At 47.0% G+C, this 19,000-nt stretch overlaps 1 protein-coding gene across 1 annotated transcript; it reads left to right on the forward strand.

The window, feature by feature from the left end:
* The first annotated feature begins 2,841 nt into the window (after positions 1 to 2,841).
* LOC133120297 (E3 ubiquitin-protein ligase DTX1-like) lies at positions 2,842 to 18,994 on the forward strand. The gene is made up of 8 exons (XM_061230288.1): positions 2,842 to 2,871; positions 10,720 to 10,781; positions 10,943 to 11,104; positions 13,317 to 13,378; positions 14,074 to 14,232; positions 14,668 to 14,829; positions 16,077 to 16,166; positions 16,747 to 18,994. Exons 1-8 carry the CDS (start codon positions 2,849 to 2,851, stop codon positions 16,969 to 16,971), a joined length of 945 nt encoding a protein of 314 aa, XP_061086272.1. The 5' UTR covers positions 2,842 to 2,848; the 3' UTR covers positions 16,972 to 18,994.
* The last annotated feature ends 6 nt before the right edge of the window (positions 18,995 to 19,000 follow it).

A 19,000-nucleotide genomic window follows, 5' to 3' on the forward strand; every position in this document is an offset into this window, starting at 1 on the left:
TACATCAAACCTGAGCTGTTACTCCAAGCGCTCTGCTACATCAAACCTGAGCTGTTACTCCAAGCGCTCTGCTACATCAAACCTGAGCTGTTACTCCAAGCGTTCTGCTACATCAAACCTGAGCTGTTACTCCAAGCGTTCTGCTACATCAAACCTGAGCTGTTACTCCAAGCGTTCTGCTACATCAAACCTAAGCTGTTACTCCAAGCGCTCTGCTACATCAAACCTGAGCTGTTACTCCAAGCGTTCTGCTACATCAAACCTAAGCTGTTACTCCAAGCGCTCTGCTAGATCAAACCTGAGCTGTTACTCCAAGCGCTCTGCTAGATCAAACCTGAGCTGTTACTCCAAGCGTTCTGCTACATCAAACCTGAGCTGTTACTCCAAGCGCTCTGCTACATCAGACCTGAGCTGTTACTCCAAGCGCTCTGCTACATCAAACCTGAGCTGTTACTCCAAGCGTTCTGCTACATCAAACCTGAGCTGTTACTCCAAGCGTTCTGCTACATCAAACCTGAGCTGTTACTCCAAGCGTTCTGCTACATCAAACCTGAGCTGTTACTCCAAGCGCTCTGCTACATCAAACCTGAGCTGTTACTCCAAGCGCTCTGCTACATCAAACCTGAGCTGTTACTCCAAGCGTTCTGCTACATCAAACCTGAGCTGTTACTCCAAGCGCTCTGCTACATCAAACCTGAGCTGTTACTCCAAGCGTTCTGCTACATCAAACCTGAGCTGTTACTCCAAGCGTTCTGCTACATCAAACCTGAGCTGTTACTCCAAGCGCTCTGCTACATCAAACCTGAGCTGTTACTCCAAGCGTTCTGCTACATCAAACCTAAGCTGTTACTCCAAGCGTTCTGCTACATCAAACCTGAGCTGTTACTCCAAGCGTTCTGCTACATCAAACCTAAGCTGTTACTCCAAGCGTTCTGCTACATCAAACCTGAGCTGTTACTCCAAGCGTTCTGCTACATCAAACCTGAGCTGTTACTCCAAGCGTTCTGCTACATCAAACCTGAGCTGTTACTCCAAGCGCTCTGCTACATCAAACCTGAGCTGTTACTCCAAGCGTTCTGCTACATCAAACCTAAGCTGTTACTCCAAGCGTTCTGCTACATCAAACCTGAGCTGTTACTCCAAGCGTTCTGCTACATCAAACCTGAGCTGTTACTCCCAGGATTCTGCTACATCAAACCTGAGCTGTTACTCCAAGCGTTCTGCTACATCAAACCTAAGCTGTTACTCCAAGCGTTCTGCTACATCAAACCTGAGCTGTTACTCCAAGCGTTCTGCTACATCAAACCTGAGCTGTTACTCCAAGCGTTCTGCTACATTAAACCTGAGCTGTTACTCCCAGGATTCTGCTACATCAAACCTGAGCTGTTACTCCAAGCGTTCTGCTTCATCAAACCTGAGCTGTTACTCCAAGCGTTCTGCTTCATCAAACCTGAGCTGTTACTCCCAGGATTCTGCTACATCAAACCTGAGCTGTTACTCCAAGCGTTCTGCTACATCAAACCTAAGCTGTTACTCCAAGCGTTCTGCTACATCAAACCTGAGATGTTACTCCAAGCGTTCTGCTACATTAAACCTGAGCTGTTACTCCCAGGATTCTGCTACATCAAACCTGAGCTGTTACTCCAAGCGTTCTGCTTCATCAAACCTGAGCTGTTACTCCAAGCGTTCTGCTTCATCAAACCTTAGCTGTTACTCCAAGCGTTCTGCTTCATCAAACCTGAGCTGTTACTCCAAGCGTTCTGCTACATCAAACCTGAGCTGTTGCTCTAAGTGTTCTGCTTCATATTTAAAATTCCCAGTGCCCCATTGAACAACCTTGGTTGACATCTATTACTATTACCATTACATTTCATTGATGATGTAATGCAGGTATAATGCATTTTGTTCAGTATTTATATTTTAAGTGACTTTTTGTACTGAGAACTATGCATTACATTACATTACATTACATTAATGCCATTTGGCAGACGCTCTTATCCAGAGCGACGTACACTTGATTAGTCTAAGCAGGAGACAATCCTCCCTTGGACCAATGCAGGGTTAAGGGCCTTGCTCAAGGGCCCAACGGCTGTGTGGATCTTATTGTGGCTAGACCGGGGATCGAACCACCGACCTTGCGGGTCCCAGTCATGTACCTTAACCACTATGCTACAGGCCGCCCCAGTACGAGTTATGGCTAGGCGCAATGAATTTCCATTTGGCTAAGCAGTGCTCACTTAATTTGAATGGCTTCTCTACAGAGGGTAAATATGATGGCCATTTGGAGTGTGGCGTAGAAAACTCGGGTTCTGTAGGGTCACCGCAATCAGGATTTGATCCTTCTCTTCAGGAATTATGTGCAAGCGCCACCCACAGTAATTACAGGCCAGTACAAGGCTTGTACTAGATCTAAATGTAATGCTTTATTCATGTGGGTTGAATTATTGACAGCCCACACACATTAATGCGACTTTGCATGCTTGCATGCGCGCGTGTGAGTGTTTGCGTGTGCGCACCCTGATGTGTGTGTATCGGTGTGTGGTGTGCACGTGTGCCTTCGTGACTGCATTGTACATCTCCGTGGCTGGCATTACCCATGCTGAAATAGATGCTTTGTTGTTAGTTGCATCAGTAAAGAAAGTTAGTTGGTGTGGAGGCTGAGACTTGGTATGTTAGAGAGTTAAGAACAACAGAGTATTCTGGTGCTTATTTAAGCCAGTTAAAAAGACAGGTGTGCAGGGGGGGGTCACATGACTTCCTAATTTCACTTCCCCAAAAACTACCCTAGACAGTGTTTTGAAACACTGAACAGGAAGTGGCTCTCACTCTCGCTGCGTGCCAGGCAAAGATGGAGGACCGTGAACCAGACGGGTAAGAGAGGCGTTTTGTAAATAAAGTCCATGGCTGAGCCAATGAGGGGGAGGCCTGGTGTTTTTCAGCGGTCAGGAGGGAGATGCTGTCTCTGTATTTTCTGTACAAGAGAACTAAGGGGCAACTTGCACTTTGTAGAAGTTTGTATCTCTGTTGCATTTCCTGTTGTCGCGCTGTAGGCTGCACTGGCCTGGCTGCCTTGTGTTGGGTGCTGCTGTCCTTCTGTGCACGATGATGCCTCTCTTATTACATTACATTAATATGGAAATGATTCAATAAATAATGAACCTCTGTTCCAGGGCCAAGCATTATGAGAAGTGAAAAAGGCCTGTATCATTATTGCTTGTTTCCCTTTTTTGCTGAGCTTTTTAAGCACATTATTCTCTGTGTCTGTCTGTGAGCAGTAGCCTGGGGGCGGGGCTGGCCATCTACCCACATCAGTATGCAATGTTGCAGGTTTTTCTTTTTTTTAGGCGGTTTCTCCTACTTCCTGTGGCACAAGGTAAACAGATATAGAGATGTAATCCCACAGTCAGCACTTCTCTAACTGGGCCTAAATTGGTTTTGGTATCTTGAGAAAATCGCATTGCTCTCAGCCTAATTAAGTCCCGCTCAAGTCAAGCTGGAGAGTCGGAGGAGGAGAGAGCGGGCGGGAAAAGGGGAGGGGGAAAGGAGGCGGGTCCAGGGAACAGGTGCGATGCGGGTCTTGCCTCGAGGTTATGCGTGTCATGATGTGACAATGGCGTGGAGCGAAAAACAACAAATGCCATCCATCATTGTGCGCGTGAAGGTGTGTGTTCTGTGTCTCTATCCCCAGCAGGGCCCCACATCCAGCCCTTTCTGTCTCTCTGTCTGTTCGCCTGAGAGGCAGGGGGCTGGGGTCCTGCCTGACCTGGAGCTGAAATGCTGCTTGTCATGTTGCCTGTGATGTTGCTATGAGGTTCAGTGCAGTCAAGTTCTCCCTACAGGAGAAAATTGTGTGTGCCGGGCCTCGTGAACACGCGTGTCTTCATCGCTGTTCACACCCGCACGGAAAAGGGCACGCAGCCTGTGGCTCTGTGCAGTTGAGAGACTTTTGGATTAATCTGCCTGCCACCTGCAAGTACCTCCTACGTAACTTTTGGAGATGCTGCATGATTCCTCATTGACAAAGAGGTGAAGCCCTCAAGGCAGTGCAGTTCTAATGGTGAGATGTTACAGCACTCAATATCTCAGACTCAATATCTTTACTTTTTAAATTTGGAACCGTTTTCTCTGTAAACCACATCAAAATAATAACAAGCTGACTATCAGAAGAGGTGTTCTGTTCTATTTTGTTTTGTTTGTTTCTGATCCGTCTGTAGAAACTCTTGGCAACTGTAGCCTCATTCTATCACGCCAGAGCCTCTGTAAATGAGAGTAATGAGTCTGAGAGGCCTGGCCCCTTTAGGGCTGGTAGTGCGCTGCACTAAGCGTGCTCCATTTGAAAGTTGAGCTTAGAGACTTAGAGAAGCTGGGGTGGCAAGTCTGCCATTCTGGGAGACTGACCGAGCTGGTGCTAACCCATGGACCCATGGGCTCCAGCCTGCTGGTGATGAGGTCATGGACAGTAAAGACTGCCTCCCCTGGTGAGGAGAGGGTCTCAGCCAGACTACCACAGAAAGACTTCAGTCTGCATGTCTAGATTTACAGGAATTCAGGTGTGCTCTCATGAAGAATCAGTGTCGCATTTAGGGAAATTCTGCTGATATGCAGCGGAAGAGCCAGAGAGTGCCTGCGTGCTGTGGTGCACTTGTTGGTCAGAGTACTCCGTGAGTGTGTGCTTATTAGGTCAGTGTGAAGCGTGCCTGCTTGTTTTCGGTACGTTTCGTTTACGCGTGCGTCACTGTTTTCGCTGCGGCTGCAAATCCCCTGCACCGGGATTCCTCTCGTTATCTCTGAGAGCCTGGCTACGCAGGAACCCGGGGATGATGTCACAGGATCCCCGCTGCTCAGGGGATTACGCTCTGCCTAAATAGCTTGATGACAGTTTGAGCCGCTCCCAGCCTGCTCTCACAGCAGCAGCGGTAGCACACAGCCTAGGCACCCACGGGCGGAGAATGAAGATGGCTTTCTCCCCAGGGTAAGGGTGCAAGGGCCCCTGCTCACCACACCTCCATAAATTCTCTTCGGCAGCCTGCATTACCGTCGATCGCTACCTTTTATGTGACACTTTTATTCAGAATGACTGGCAAAATGTGCACGGCTAAATGATTGGTGTTATTTGAACTCTAACAGTTTATATGAGTCCCAGAGGGACCGGGTGTACTGAGAAATTTACGCAGGTGATTTAGCACTAAACATGTTGCTGTGTCGTATATAAGTAAGCTGCAGTTCTAGAGCAGCAAATTCATTAAGGCCAAGCCAGGTGACGCTATCACTTTATCTTTCCAGTTGAGTAGGCAACAAAAACCAATGGGACATTTATATGTGCATTTGTACGACATATTCGCCCACATCCGCCTTGGTGATGCAATGCGTTTCACCATTCAGTCTCAACCAGTATAACCAGAGGCAACCTCATTTTGGGAATAATATTTACAAAATTCTCTGAGGGTCATTTCTTCTCAGACGTTCTGCGAGTAGGCCACTGTGCTACATTCATCCAGAGAGTTTCTAATTAGGCTTATAAATGTTTACGTAAGGCATAAAATTTTAGTTGTAAGTTCACTCGGCTCATTGATCACCGTGAGCTTTTTCAGGGGATTATACAGACCCAGAAAAAGAAAGGCGAGAGGAAATAACATTTAGGCGACCGGAAATGTGGATTTAAAAGTAAAAGCGGTTATAGATTGCAGAAAGAAATGGCAGGGTGAAAAATGTGATGTCTGAAAGAAGGCGATAAAGTGACAGTACCCAGTTCATCACTAAACTGTATGATGGCTCACCAGTGGATTAAAAATAGAGCAGGACATCATCAGCAATTTCCTTTTTTCAATAAAGCAGCGCCAAATATAAAATTTGCCAGTGATTTATGATATACTAACCGGTAATATCTCCCAACTGCCTAAAACCACTGACCACCAGGTGGTTTATTTATTGTCTTGCCTGTTGTTTTATGAACCACCTTAATAATGTACAAAGCGATAAAACGGGGCATATCCGGTCGTAATAACAAAATGTCTCGACATTAAAAACTGGTAACCCACATTTATGAATCTGAGGACACTGATGCATGACAGCGAACGCGTTTATCATGGTGGAAAATATGCAGCTGACTATGAATGATCTGCATTTGCACACAGTTCCTTTTTTGCTGGGCACGGATGCATCTGTCTCGATTTATAACGTGGCCCATTATGTTGACCCGCCTGTACTGAGATTGCAGGGTGATATCCGTTTGAGTTTCAAATCATGTTTACAAGAAATGTAGCTAAATGATGAATGTGCTCTCAGGCCAATCTGCTGCTCTTTTTATAGAAAGCTTCCCTTTGTGGCAGTCTTAAAGCAGAGCAAAGGAAACCAAGTCAGTTTGAGGAGAGTGGAAGTGTGTCTGAAGTGTGCCAGGGCCAGGGCCAGGGCAGTGTTATTCCTCGGTCCTGTAGAGCCCTGGCTCTTAAACCTTTTATATCAGGATCCAAATTAGAAATTGAGTACCCTTCAAGGACCCCTCTACTTCACATACTAACACAGCCTAGTGGACAACAGACTCATCATACATCATACTCGTAGACATTCTGTGGACATATCTGTTCAGAGAGGAGGGGTCTGTGAGAGATGTCTGTTCAGTGAGGAGGGGTCTGTGAAAGATGTCTATTCAGTGAGGAGGGGTCTGTGAAAGATGTCTATTCAGTGAGGAGGGGTCTGTGAAAGATGTCTGTTCAGTGAGGAGGGGTCTGTGAGAGATGTCTGTTCAGTGAGGATGGGTCTGTGAGAGATGTCTGTTCAGTGAGGATGGGTCTGTGAGAGATGCTGTTCAGTGAGGAGGGGTCTGTGAGAGATGTCTGTTCAGTGAGGATGGGTCTGTGAGAGATGTCTGTTCAGTGAGGATGGGTCTGTGAGAGATGTTTGTAGTGAGGAGAGGTCTGTGAGAGATGTTTGCAGTGAGGAGGGGTCTGTGAGAGATGTTTGCAGTGAGGATGGGTCTGTGAGAGATGTTTGCAGTGAGGAGAGGTCTGTGAGAGATGTCTGTTCAGTGAGGAGGGGTCTGTGAGAGATGTCTGTTCAGTGAGGATGGGTCTGTGAGAGATGTTTGTAGTGAATAGAGGTCTGTGAGAGATGTTTGCAGTGAGGAGGGGTCTGTGAGAGATGTTTGCAGTGAGGATGGGTCTGTGAGAGCTGTTCAGTGAGGGGAGGTCTGTGAGAGATGTCTGTTCAGTGAGGAGGGGTCTGTGAGAGATGTTTGTAGTGAGGATGGGTCTGTGAGAGATGTTTGTAGTGAGGAGAGGTCTGTGAGAGATGTCTACAGTGAGGGTTGATCTGTGAGTTGGGATTAGGAGCTCAATTAAAGCAGCACTCATAGTTCCAGGACATTACTCTACTGTTATTTCTGATGAGAATCAAATAAAAAGCACAAAGTATCCTTCCTGAAAAACGCCTAGATTTCACACACTTTTCAAGCATAAATGGGGCCCATCTCGCTTGCATCACTCATGAATTGTTTGGGGCTTTTTTGATGTATTTATTTTTCTTAAATAAAAGATGTTAATGTGTAAATTTAACGTGAGAACTGTAGTTTATATTTTGCAGAAAGTAGATATCTCTGTGTTGTAGTACCATTGGGGTTTGGGGGAAAGGCGTTTGTTTACTGGCAGGGGGATTACAGGTGTGTTCTCCCATTGGCTGCTGTGTTCTCATGGGTCCTGCGTGGAGCAGCTCCCCTTGTCTGTAAGCCTTACTGCCAGGCAAATCTGCACATAGCCCTATTGATGACTCACTCATCCATCAGTAATCAAGAGGAGACACAGATCCCAGGATAACTATGAGGACACAACCCCCCCCCCCCCAACACACTCACACACATATACACGCACACACACACGCATACACAGGAAGGGGGGATTCTGGAGGGTAATTGAGATGTATCTGTGCTGAGATTGAGTGGCAGATATCGGGGAAGACACAGAGTCTTATCACTACAGACACAAATCCAAACGGCCCTTTAAGAGTGCACCGATTTCACTGATCAGCATTGAATCCTGCTGCACTTGTTCAATCCTGTGCATTGCCTTTGCTTTTGGTAAAACTCATTTTTGTTGGGTTGTTTTTGTTGCTGTTGTTTTGGCAGCTGTTGGTGGTTGCAGAGGCACAGTGCTCCAGCATCTCCAGTTCATTTGATGTTATCTTGTCCAGTTCACCTTGCTCTGGCAAAAGCAATTTCCTCCAGTAGCAGAGACCAGAATAGAAAATGACAATCTCTGGTCATCCGATCACCTGACTCAGTTAATAAAGCTGTCTTGGAAACAGTGAGGGGAGGATGCAGTAAAAGCTTGTAGTAATTAAATCTTCATGTTACCCCCTTCCCCCCTCCCCCCTCCTGAAACCCACCCTCGGCACCTGATTCTTCAGCAGTCCCACGCATGCAAAGCAAATAACCACAGAGGAAAATAACCCAGAGAGGAAAATAACCCACAGAGGTGGGATTCTCCATTTCAGCAGAGTTTCCAGAGATAAAATTATGCTGCCCCGACACCTATCACTGGCCAATTAGCATAAGAGGCATCTTCCTTAATTGGAGTCCGCTGATTACAGTTATGCCGTGGCAGGCTGGCGGCATGCCGCCAACATAACCGAGATTTCCAACGCCGCTGAATTGCGTGCTGGAATTCCTTTCCTCTGCTTTTCATTTCACACTGCTCTCAAACCAAACTCCGTCCTGTGCCGGACAAACTGGATTCGGTCACACTTTACCATCAGGTACATGAATGAACTAATATAGTGGTTAGTATGAAATTATTGAAATACAAATGCATTCATTAACTAAATAAAGTGTAATTACAATACTTCATGTATTTAACTAACAACTAATGTATTGGTTACATGAATATTTATACATTAGCTAATCATAGGAATGACTTATATTTAGTTCACCATTAACAAATACATTCACTGAATTACATGACATGAATTAATGATGTACAAGTACATAAACAAAGCTGTACAGATTTTCTTCTGAGTAGTTGGTTGCTTAACAGCTACATTAGTTAATGCCGATTCATGTAGCCTTATTGTAAATTATTTGTTACCTTTGATTTTTACCACTTGTCTAAGTGCTAAATAATTTTTCTTATTAAAAAGCCCCTGAAATGCATGCGTAAGAACCATGTTTTTTTAAGCTGCTGAGACATTTCTTGCTGTATGAAACTGAAAACATGGTTGACTGGAGTTTTACACAGCCTAGTGTTAACTGTCAGGGCTGCTGCTGTGTATGAAGCTATGAAAACATGGTTGACTGGAGTTTTACACAGCCTAGTGTTAACTGTCTGGGCTGCTGCTGTATGTGAGAAGGCAGCAGGCGTTACCAGGCAGGCCCTGATAATAAGCATGTCTGTACTCATTGTTTATTTTGTGCTCATTACGGCTGTCCCCTGACACTCTTACACGGCTTTACTGATATTAAAATGTCTTCTCGCTGGAGTGGTGTAACACTAAAGGCTGACAGAGGCTTTCGCCTGCTTTCCCTGCGACGATGGGGGGGAGGGGCAGGGGTGAGTACTACTTTGGCCCAAATTTGGATCCTGCATCCAAATAAGGTCATGATAAGGGAGTGGCTTACCTGGACTGAACTCTCCCAGCACCTCCAAACACTGGGCGTTTGGACCAGCAGAATCCCTTTGTGGTGACATCATTAGAAGTGACATCAAAAATGTACTTTGAGAAAGCATTTACCATTCCTCATATTAGACTTTTCATACACTCCTTAAACTGGGTAGATTTTGGCCAGCTCTTGAACACAGAAACCAAAGGCAGGAGCTGGAGGCTAGCTTCGGCTGCTGTCCGAGCGTTGAAATGGCCGCCCTGTGCCTGCTGTAGATCTGACTGCAGCAGCTGAGCCTGTGGTTCCCAGTCTCCACCCCTCTGTCCACTGACAACTGACCTTTCTGCTGTTGTGAGGACAGCTCTGTTCTCACCAGGCGAGGTAGTGTGTCTGTGAATGTACTGTATGAAGTTTCTATGTGTGTGTACAGTATGAATGGGTTTGTGTGTGCGTGTCTATGTGTATACTGTATGAATGGTTGTGTGTGTCTGTGCGTGTTTATGTGCGTATTTGTGTGTATGTGTGTGTGTGTATATACTGTATGAATGGTTTTGTGTGTATGTGTGTCCTTGTGTGTGTGTGCTTGCGTGTCCGGATTTGTGTGTTTGTGTGTGTGTGTGTGTATACTGTGTGAACGTTTTGTGTGTAAGTGTGTGTGCATATTTGTATGTTTATGTTTGTGAGTGTGTGCTTGTGTGGACTTTGTTTCCCTTTCATATTGTGAGACACAAACAGGAATCTCTCCTGACCCAGTCCTGTGTCCCTCAATCTCTTTTATCTGCAATTTCTTCTTTGATGGTTTTATTGTGGCCTGAACAAGGCAGAGCACATTGTGCACCCCCTCCCCACCCTAGCATCTGCGTCTTCTCCGCTGGCCTGTCTGCTTTTTCTCTGAAAGGCTGATGAAACTGTCCGATCCGCGCCTCCAGTTTTTTTTGATGCAGGCACTGATTTGGGCTGCACTGTGTTTTGAATCCTCGTTGCTTGTTGTTTGGCCTGTTTGTGTTATGCCTAGTTATTCGAGACATGGCTGTGTGAGATTTAGAAATTCACCCTCAATAATAAACCCTTCACCCTAGTACAGTTGCCCAATCTGGAATAAGATGTTCATATATCATGGTTGTGTTTTACAGTGTGCCTGCTCTCCCAGTGAAGAACCTGACCGGGTCTGGACCTGTTCACCCTGCGCTGGCAGGTAAACACTCACCTAGAAAGTACACCAGCCTGCCCTGTTGTCTGGCCACTCCTGGCTACACTTCTGTTGTGAACTCGAATGTTTTTAACATTCGAGTTCACATGTGCTCCTCGTGTAGGTTTGCATTGCTTCCGTGTGACACTCTTTCCCGTGTGCTGCAGGCATGACGGGCATCTTGATGTGTGCGGCGGGGCTGCCCGTGTGTCTGACCCGCGCCCCGAAGCCCATCCTGCACCCCCCGCCAATCAACAAGAGCGACATGAAGCCCGTGCCTGGCGTCAACGGCATCCGCCGCAAGACCAAGAAGAAGCACCTGAGGAGAGGTGAGAGCAGTGCTAATCCACCCACCATCAGGGGGTGAGGGAGAGACAGAGAGAGAATGAGAGAGAGAGAGAGGGAGGGAGAGGGCTAGAGAGAGAGAATGAAAGAGAGCGAGACAGAGAAAGGCAGAGAGAAAGAGACAGAGAGACAGTAAGAGAAAGAGACTGAGAAAGGCAGAGAGAGAGACTGAGAGAGAGAAGGGCAGAGATAGACAGAGAGAGAGACGGAGAGAAAGGGATATATAGCGAGAGAACGAGGGAGAGAGACAGAAAGAGAGATAGACAGAGAGAGTGAGAGACAGAGACCAAGAGAGAAAGGCAGAGATAGACAGAGAGACAGAGAGAGAGAGAGACAGAGAAAGGCAGATCAGCATAGCGGCTGTGAGTTGTAACGGTGCCAGGTCGATGCCGTGGAAACCGCAGAGGTCCCGAGGGCATCTTTGTCCTAATTGATCAGTGAACCTCCGTTTCATATTCCTGCGCCTACTCTGTCTGACACATGGGCTCTTACCCTGAAGGGGGGCAGGAAGCCAGGGGGTAACAACACCAAAGATGAATAATTAAGTATAATTAATACGACCGCATCACACGCCACTCACCAACCCCACCCTGTCAGGCCAGGCCTGCATTATCCGGGGGGTTCTCCCGAGATCCCCGGGACAGCCCTTTGATCCTGCTGATGGAGCCATCAAAAAACGGCCCGCCAAAACATGCATAATTCACACCGTACCGCCTCCTGCCTCTTCTGAACGAGGGGAACACAAAGAGCGGAAGAGAACACCTTCCGTGAGCGTGTTAACAGTGTAAGCAGACAGGTACACGCGCTGCCCAGCCCAATCACCAACCCCAAGTCCTGTCTCAGGCGGTATTCACGGTTTTGGGGGAGGAGGGTTCACCGCTGTGTGTGTCGGAAGGTGATCCCCCATACACTTTGCAGAAAGGCCCTGAGAGAGGCAGTGCTGTACAGAAAGGCCCTGTGGGGGCGCGGTGGCGCAACAGGCTAAGATGCAGCAGACTTGCGGTTGCAGTTCGCTGCAGTTGCTTCAAGTCCCGGTCCTGCCAAAAGGCAAGTTTGGCCAGCTCATGTGGAGCAGCATAATTGGCTGCTCCAGAGGGAGGGACTTGGCAGGGTTAGCTGATCGCCGCACAATAAGCACCTCGAATCACCGACACCTTTAGAGAGATGAGACGTCTTGAAGAAGGCGTGTCACTCTTCCTCAGGTTGTGGACGGCGTATCTAACACTAACTTGAATTGGAATAGAGGGGGGTACAATTGGCTACTAAATTGGGAGAAAAAGGGAAAAATCGATAAAAAAAATAAAGGTCCTGTTGGAGGCAGGGCTGTACAGAAAGGCCTTGAGGAGGGCAGGGCTGTACAGAAAGGCCTTGAGGAGGGCAGTGCTGTACAGAAAGGCCCTGAGGAGGGCAGGGCAGTGCAGAAAGGCCCTTAGAGAGGCAGTGTGTACAGAAAGGCCCTGAGTAGGGCAGGGCTGTGCAGAAAGGCCCTTAGAGAGGCAGTGCTGTACAGAAAGGCCCTGTGGGATGCAGTGTGTACAGAAAGGCCCTGAGGAGTGCAGTGTGTACAGAAAGGCCCTGAGGAGGGCAGGGCTGGGCAGAAAGGCCCTTAGAGAGGCAGTGTTGTACAGAAAGGCCCTGTGGGATGCAGTGTGTACAGAAAGGCCCTGAGGAGTGCAGTGTGTACAGAAAGGCCCTGAGGAGTGCAGTGTGTACAGAAAGGCCCTGAGAAGGGCAGGGCTGTGCAGAAAGGCCCTTAGAGAGGCAGTGCTGTACAGAAAGGCCCTGTGGGATGCAGTGTGTACAGAAAGGCCCTGAGGAGTGCAGTGTGTACAGAAAGGCCCTGAGGAGTGCAGTGTGTACAGAAAGGCCCTGAGGAGGGCAGTGTTGCGCAGCCCTATAGCCCATCAGCCCAGAGAAACTGTGCAGAGCAGCCCTGTCACACTCACTGCCCCCACAGCCGCCGGAGCCTGGGGACGCAGCCACCCGCCCGTCGGGTCGGATCACCATCCCACCGGATAATCCTGCCGGACCGCGCAACAAGCAGGGACTGTGTGTGTGTGTTTGAGTGTGTGTATGGCTATGCGTGTTTGTATGTGTCTACGTTTGTGTGTGTGTGTGTGTGTGTGTGTGTGTGTGTATACATCTAACAATCTAACATGTCCTTCATGCCTGTCGGGTTTTGTGTCTTTTCAACAGGGAAAAACCCAGAGGACGTGGTTCGGAGATACACTGAGAAAATCAAAGTGGTCCCAGATGAGGTGAGAGGAACACTGTGCCTCAATCACACTTGCATACTGTGCAACGGTCTTAGGCACATGGAATAAAGAAAACGGTTAAAAAATAAATACATTTATATTTCTTGTGACCACCCTTTGCCTTTAAAACCGCATCAGTTCTCTTATAAGACAATCAGCTGGTAGGTTGTACCGAACATATTGTTCAGTTTTTATCTGAAAAGTGGTCTATTACTCAATGTTACTTTATTTCACGAAATGCAAAAACAGTAACATTTCATTTTTTGGAAAATGTTTGGAAATCTCAAATTTGCTCTTTTCTTCTGACACACTAATGCAGAAATCAAAAAAATAAATCTAAACATATCTAATGTATCCAAATGTATACTTAACCTAGGGCTAATAAGGCTTTTGCCCAGTACTGTACAAACATAATTTAGGCCCAGACACCGCATCAGTGCTAACACTGCACTGTGGCTAATGGAGCGCTAGCGTGCAGCTTCATGTGATTCATATTGAGCCTTGAACATGCAAATATTCTGTCCAACCCTGCACGGATTCATCAAACGGAACTGTATTACGCCGCGCATACTGCGCTTGTGATGAAATGACATTTACCGAAAGGGCGCTCTGTCAGTATGACTGATGACCGGTTCAGCACGTGAACTGAACACAGTCCTCGCTGCAGAATACTCACCCCCCCCTCACCCCCCTCACAGGACTGTACCATCTGCATGGAGAGGCTGGTGACCTCATCGGGCTACGAGGGGGTCCTCAGTCACAAGGGCATTAAGCCGGAGCTGGTGGGAAAGTTGGGCAAGTGTGGGCACATGTATCACCTGCTGTGCCTGGTGGCCATGTACAACAATGGCAACAAGGTGAGGACGGGCCAAGCGAGCCGCCAAAGGCACGCACAACAAGCTGCTCTCATGCTCATTCACATGCAGATTCTTGTCTAGGAAGCTTAAGTGTATGTGCCTCAGCTACATTCATGTGCTGTTAATCATGTGTTACAAGACAAATACACATATCCTCTACAGCAGGGCTGCCCAACCCTGTTCCTGGAGATCTACCACTCTGTAGGTTTCCATTTCCACCCGAATTTGGCACACCTGATCCAGCAGCTCCACTAGCTCTCTAGCTGTTGAATGAGGTGTGCTGTGTTGGGGTTGGAGTGAAACCCTACAGGATGATAGATCTCCAGGAACAGATTTGGGCTGTGTACAGGACAGTGTGAAACCAGAGAGGCTGCTTGATGTTTGATGTTGGATGCACGGTCCCTGTGCACTAACTCTCGGAGACCTGCCCCCCAGGACGGCAGCCTGCAGTGCCCCACCTGTAAAGCCATCTACGGGGAGAAGACGGGCACCCAGCCCCCAGGGAAGATGGAGTACCACGTCATCCCCCACTGCCTCCCTGGCTACCCGGAGTCCAAGACCATCCGCATTGTCTACGACATTCCCGCCGGGATCCAGGTTAGTACCCTCGAGCCGAGCCTAAGCCTTGAGGTCTATATAACCCACGGTAAAGAAATCTTGTCATGGTCATGTTTCATAATCTGACATTGTATACCTCCAAAATCACAACACAGCTCTCTGGGGTGGGGGGCAAGTGATAAAGGTGTAAACGTGTTGCATCATTTAGCCAACCGGCCTGTACCTGATCTGTGAGGCTTAACTGGGACAGAAGGCGGTTCTAAAATGGCTGTTTCATAACGGCATCCTTGAGACATGGCCAGCAGCTTAGCGTGTACACCTAGGGACAGCTGCCTCTACAGTGCTCCAGGACACACAGGGAGACTGGGAGCTCGGAAAAAAAGTACTCAGAAAGGCTCTTTTCAGCCTTCATTGCGCTTAATTAAATGCAATTCTGTCAATGTTCAACCATATTGATTGTAAATGTACACAGCTGGACCACAGATTGGTGTGTTAGACAGCATTAACTTTGGGTGGTGGTGAGTGTATTTGGGGGGTGGGAGTGTGTATTCCGGGGGGGGGGGGGGGGGAGTGAGTGAGCACCCAAGCATCACTGTGTAGCAGCACTTTTATAGCCATTAAACTCACTTTAATGCTAAAGGACCTGGTGGATTTATCTCTGGGGGGTGATTGGTTCAGTTACTTCAACCTCTGTGGAGCTGTGGGCCCTCTCACATTACAGTAGATTGCATTACATACAGTATATTACAGTACAGTACATTGCAGTAGATTACAGTACAGTATATTATTGTACATTATAGTACAGTGCGTTACATTACAGTACATTGCACAGCTCATTACAGTACATTACAGTAGATTACTGTACTGTATATTACATCGCATTACATTATTGTGCATTACAATACAGTACATTACATTACAGTACAATGCATCTCATTACAGTTCATTACAGTACATTATATTACATTACATTACAGTATATTATATTACATTACATTACAGTACATTGCAACACATTACATTACAGTACATTACATTTCATTACAGGAATTTGGGAGGCACTCTTATCCAGAGCAAAGTGCATACCATATCACCACCTATAAAAAAGTATCAGTATAAAAGCCTGTTTCTATATCACTGAGCCAGAGGGGACTATTATTCTCTGTGAAACTGTGATATTATTCACCTTTTTGAAGAGCTGTGAACCCGATTATGTCCGAGTGTTTGAACAGAAATAAGTGATGAGAAAAATCATGAAAACATTGACTGTGCCTATTTTTATGCAGACCCCAGAACACCCAAACCCTGGGAAGAAGTTCAGTGCCAGGGGTTTCCCGAGACACTGCTATCTCCCTGACAACGAGAAGGGCAGGAAGGTGAGAGGTCACTCTCACTCCCCGTGAGATGAGTGAAAGAAGGGCAACATTATATGCTCCGCTAAGTGCCCTTATGCCCTTCTGTTGATGAATAAATGAGCTGTGTGTAGTCTTTCATCATTGCTGTACTCTACTCTGACAACGGTGTTTTGTAGGGTCATGCAGCAGAGCCAGAGACTCTTTGGGGCTCTCTGATTAGAAATGAGGAGCCTGGATGGTTTAATGGCTGTTCACTTCATTGTGTACTCTTATTTATCTTATTCCTATTAAGTATTATTAAACCATATTTGACAGACAAATATGTATGTTCATAAAATGACCACAGAGGTCATTCTGTTTGGTGTAGGAAGAAGCCCTGTTTGACTAAAAAGTAGTACTGTATGTTGAGAAAATCAACAAGTTTGTGATCAGCTCAACTATCTTGACAAGTGTACCAAATTAATGGACATTAATTGGTTAATGGCTGGTCCGTACACTATGTGAAAGGTGGAGCAGGGCTAATGATTGGCGGATGTAAAAGCAGCGTTTGGGGGGCTGTTGCAGCTAACAGGGGTACGGGGGGCTCTGTCCACCATCTCAGGTCCTCAAGCTCCTCATCATGGCCTGGGACCGGCACCTGATCTTCACCATCGGCACGTCCAGCACCACCGGCGAGTCGGACACGGTGGTGTGGAACGAGATCCACCACAAGACCGAGTTTGGCTCCAACCTGACCGGGCACGGCTACCCCGACCCCAACTACCTGGACAATGTGCTGACGGAGCTGTCGGCCCAGGGCGTGGGGGAGGACAACCTGAAGGACTGAGAGGCTGGAGAGAGGCTGCAAGAGACACCACGCCGCCCGGGGGACAGGGGGGTCTTCGGCGGGAAGGAAGGAAATGAATCTCTGAACATTGTCCTTTATTCCCCTCCCCCAAAAAGCTGACGGTCTTCAGTGGACACGCGTACAACCCAGTGAAATGTACGAAACAAAACCTGCTCAATCTTTTTTTAGCGTCTGGCTAAAACAATGCTTAAGAAGGGGTGTGTGTATGTGTGTCTATATGAATATATACAGGTATATATGCACACATAAACATATTTCCTATGTATTTCCTATAATCCTATGTATTTTTATCTTTCTTTCCATGCCTTTGGCCTTGGGCATGAGTGATCTTGCCAAATTGAAAACTGAAGGGGTTAAAGAAATAATGTTGTTAGTTAGTGTAAGCAGGGGCTTGATATCGTGGTGTGCTGATTGGCTGCCAGTGATCAGAGGGGCGGAGACGGGACTGCAGTGACGGTGTTGACCATTTAAGAGGATTAGAGGAAATTGTTGGTTGCTGTACACGTCTGTATTTTTTTGGGAAGGAAATGTACATTGATGCCCCATAATTTCTGCATTGAATACTGACCTTCTGGCAGTAGTACCGCTGGCTTGGGCTTGTAAACCCGAGTCACGTCCCATTGGTCTTAGTTTCAAGAAAATGTGTTCTTGTAAGTCATGAGGGAAGCAAATCCCCTTATTGTAGGTCTTGTGAAGCATCAAAACTGAGGTTTTTCGACATCCAGTTGCTTCTTGCTGAACTGAATTGTTCTTGGTTTGAAAAGTCGGATCATGTACAGCTAGCTGAAGGACTGGCCGCAGCATCTTTGTGTACCAGGATCTTGAGACCACTGGGTTACTGAGGCTAAATACAGTGTAATATGTCAATCATGCTAAAATTGCACAATTCAAACAGATGGAAAAATCTATACATTTAATGCAACTATGAAACCTTCACCCATTTAATCATGACATTACTGGATCCATAAGTAAATTTATTCTTGGGATTGTTGTTGGAAATGCTGAGGAAAAATGGCATGTAGTATGATCCAGGAGGATCCCATACCCACAGTTGAGTCGTATAGACATCTATATAGAACATGTGGGGACCAGCTTACTGCTTCTCCAGGATGAAAGGAGGCCTATCCAGACTGCATCAGAAATGAGCCATCTGCATTGATGGCAGTCAGGAAAACATGAGTCGCACATCAGAACTGACAGAGCGAGTGATTTCACATCAGACAGCGCAGTCATTTCCTTGATGGACCTCGTAGTGCTAATTTATATTTTCTCAAATTGAATTGAATGGTGTTTTCTGTCATCGCATTGTGTCACCAAGTATGCAATTTATGTAATTCAAATCATTTTGAAAAAAGGGTCCAGTCTTCAGTGAAGTCTCCCCAAGGTTCAGTGGAGGTGATGGGGACAGCTTCCGAGAATAAGTCATGCGTATTATTTGCACCCATAGAGGAAAGGCGACCGCTGGTGCGATCCATCACGTTCTGGCCGCGCGCACACCGGCGGACCGTTAATTAGATCTCCCGCTCAGTCCTTGACCAGAAGCTGAACGCGTTCTCACAGCCTCGGCGGGAGGCGTTCTCTCAGCGGGCATTCATCAGACTGACGGACCTGTCTGACGCTCATCCCAGTGGGTCCCTCTGGCCACAACAGAGGACACACCTGTGATCGTACTGAAGGTTGTAATGCCCCGTCACGCTGATGCTGCAAGGGGAATTTTAGTTTCCTCTACCCCTGAGCTGGGTAAGGCAAAATGCTTAGAAGGGAACCTTTTGTTTCTGTCAAGGAGCTCCGGGGACCCTCTGACGTAACGCAGTTGCTTGTGTCATTTCCCTTTGCCCGGAGGGAGCTGTCCTGCCCCTGCATAATGCATTCTCCCGGAGGATGGCCCCTAAAATATTTAATCAATTTTAATTACTGAAAATGTTTTTGAATCCGAAAGGGATTAATGGTGAAATTGATGGCGTGTTGCCCTTGTTGTCAGCAAGGCTTGTCGTTAAATCCTTTAAAT

The sequence above is a fragment of the Conger conger genome, unplaced genomic scaffold (genome assembly GCF_963514075.1).
Source record: "Conger conger unplaced genomic scaffold, fConCon1.1 SCAFFOLD_192, whole genome shotgun sequence".
NCBI classification, from domain to species: Eukaryota; Metazoa; Chordata; class Actinopteri; order Anguilliformes; family Congridae; genus Conger; species Conger conger.

What these genes read in the sequence shown, in the direction of transcription:
- LOC133120297 (XM_061230288.1), top strand. Translation starts at nt 2,849, where the DNA reads ATGGAGGACCGTGAACCAGACGG. An exon ending in GAGGACCGTGAACCAGACGG is followed by an intron (nt 2,872 to 10,719) that starts GTAAGAGAGGCG and finishes TGTGTTTTACAG; the next exon opens with TGTGCCTGCTCTCCCAGTGA. An exon ending in TGTACAACAATGGCAACAAG is followed by an intron (nt 14,233 to 14,667) that starts GTGAGGACGGGC and finishes CCTGCCCCCCAG; the next exon opens with GACGGCAGCCTGCAGTGCCC.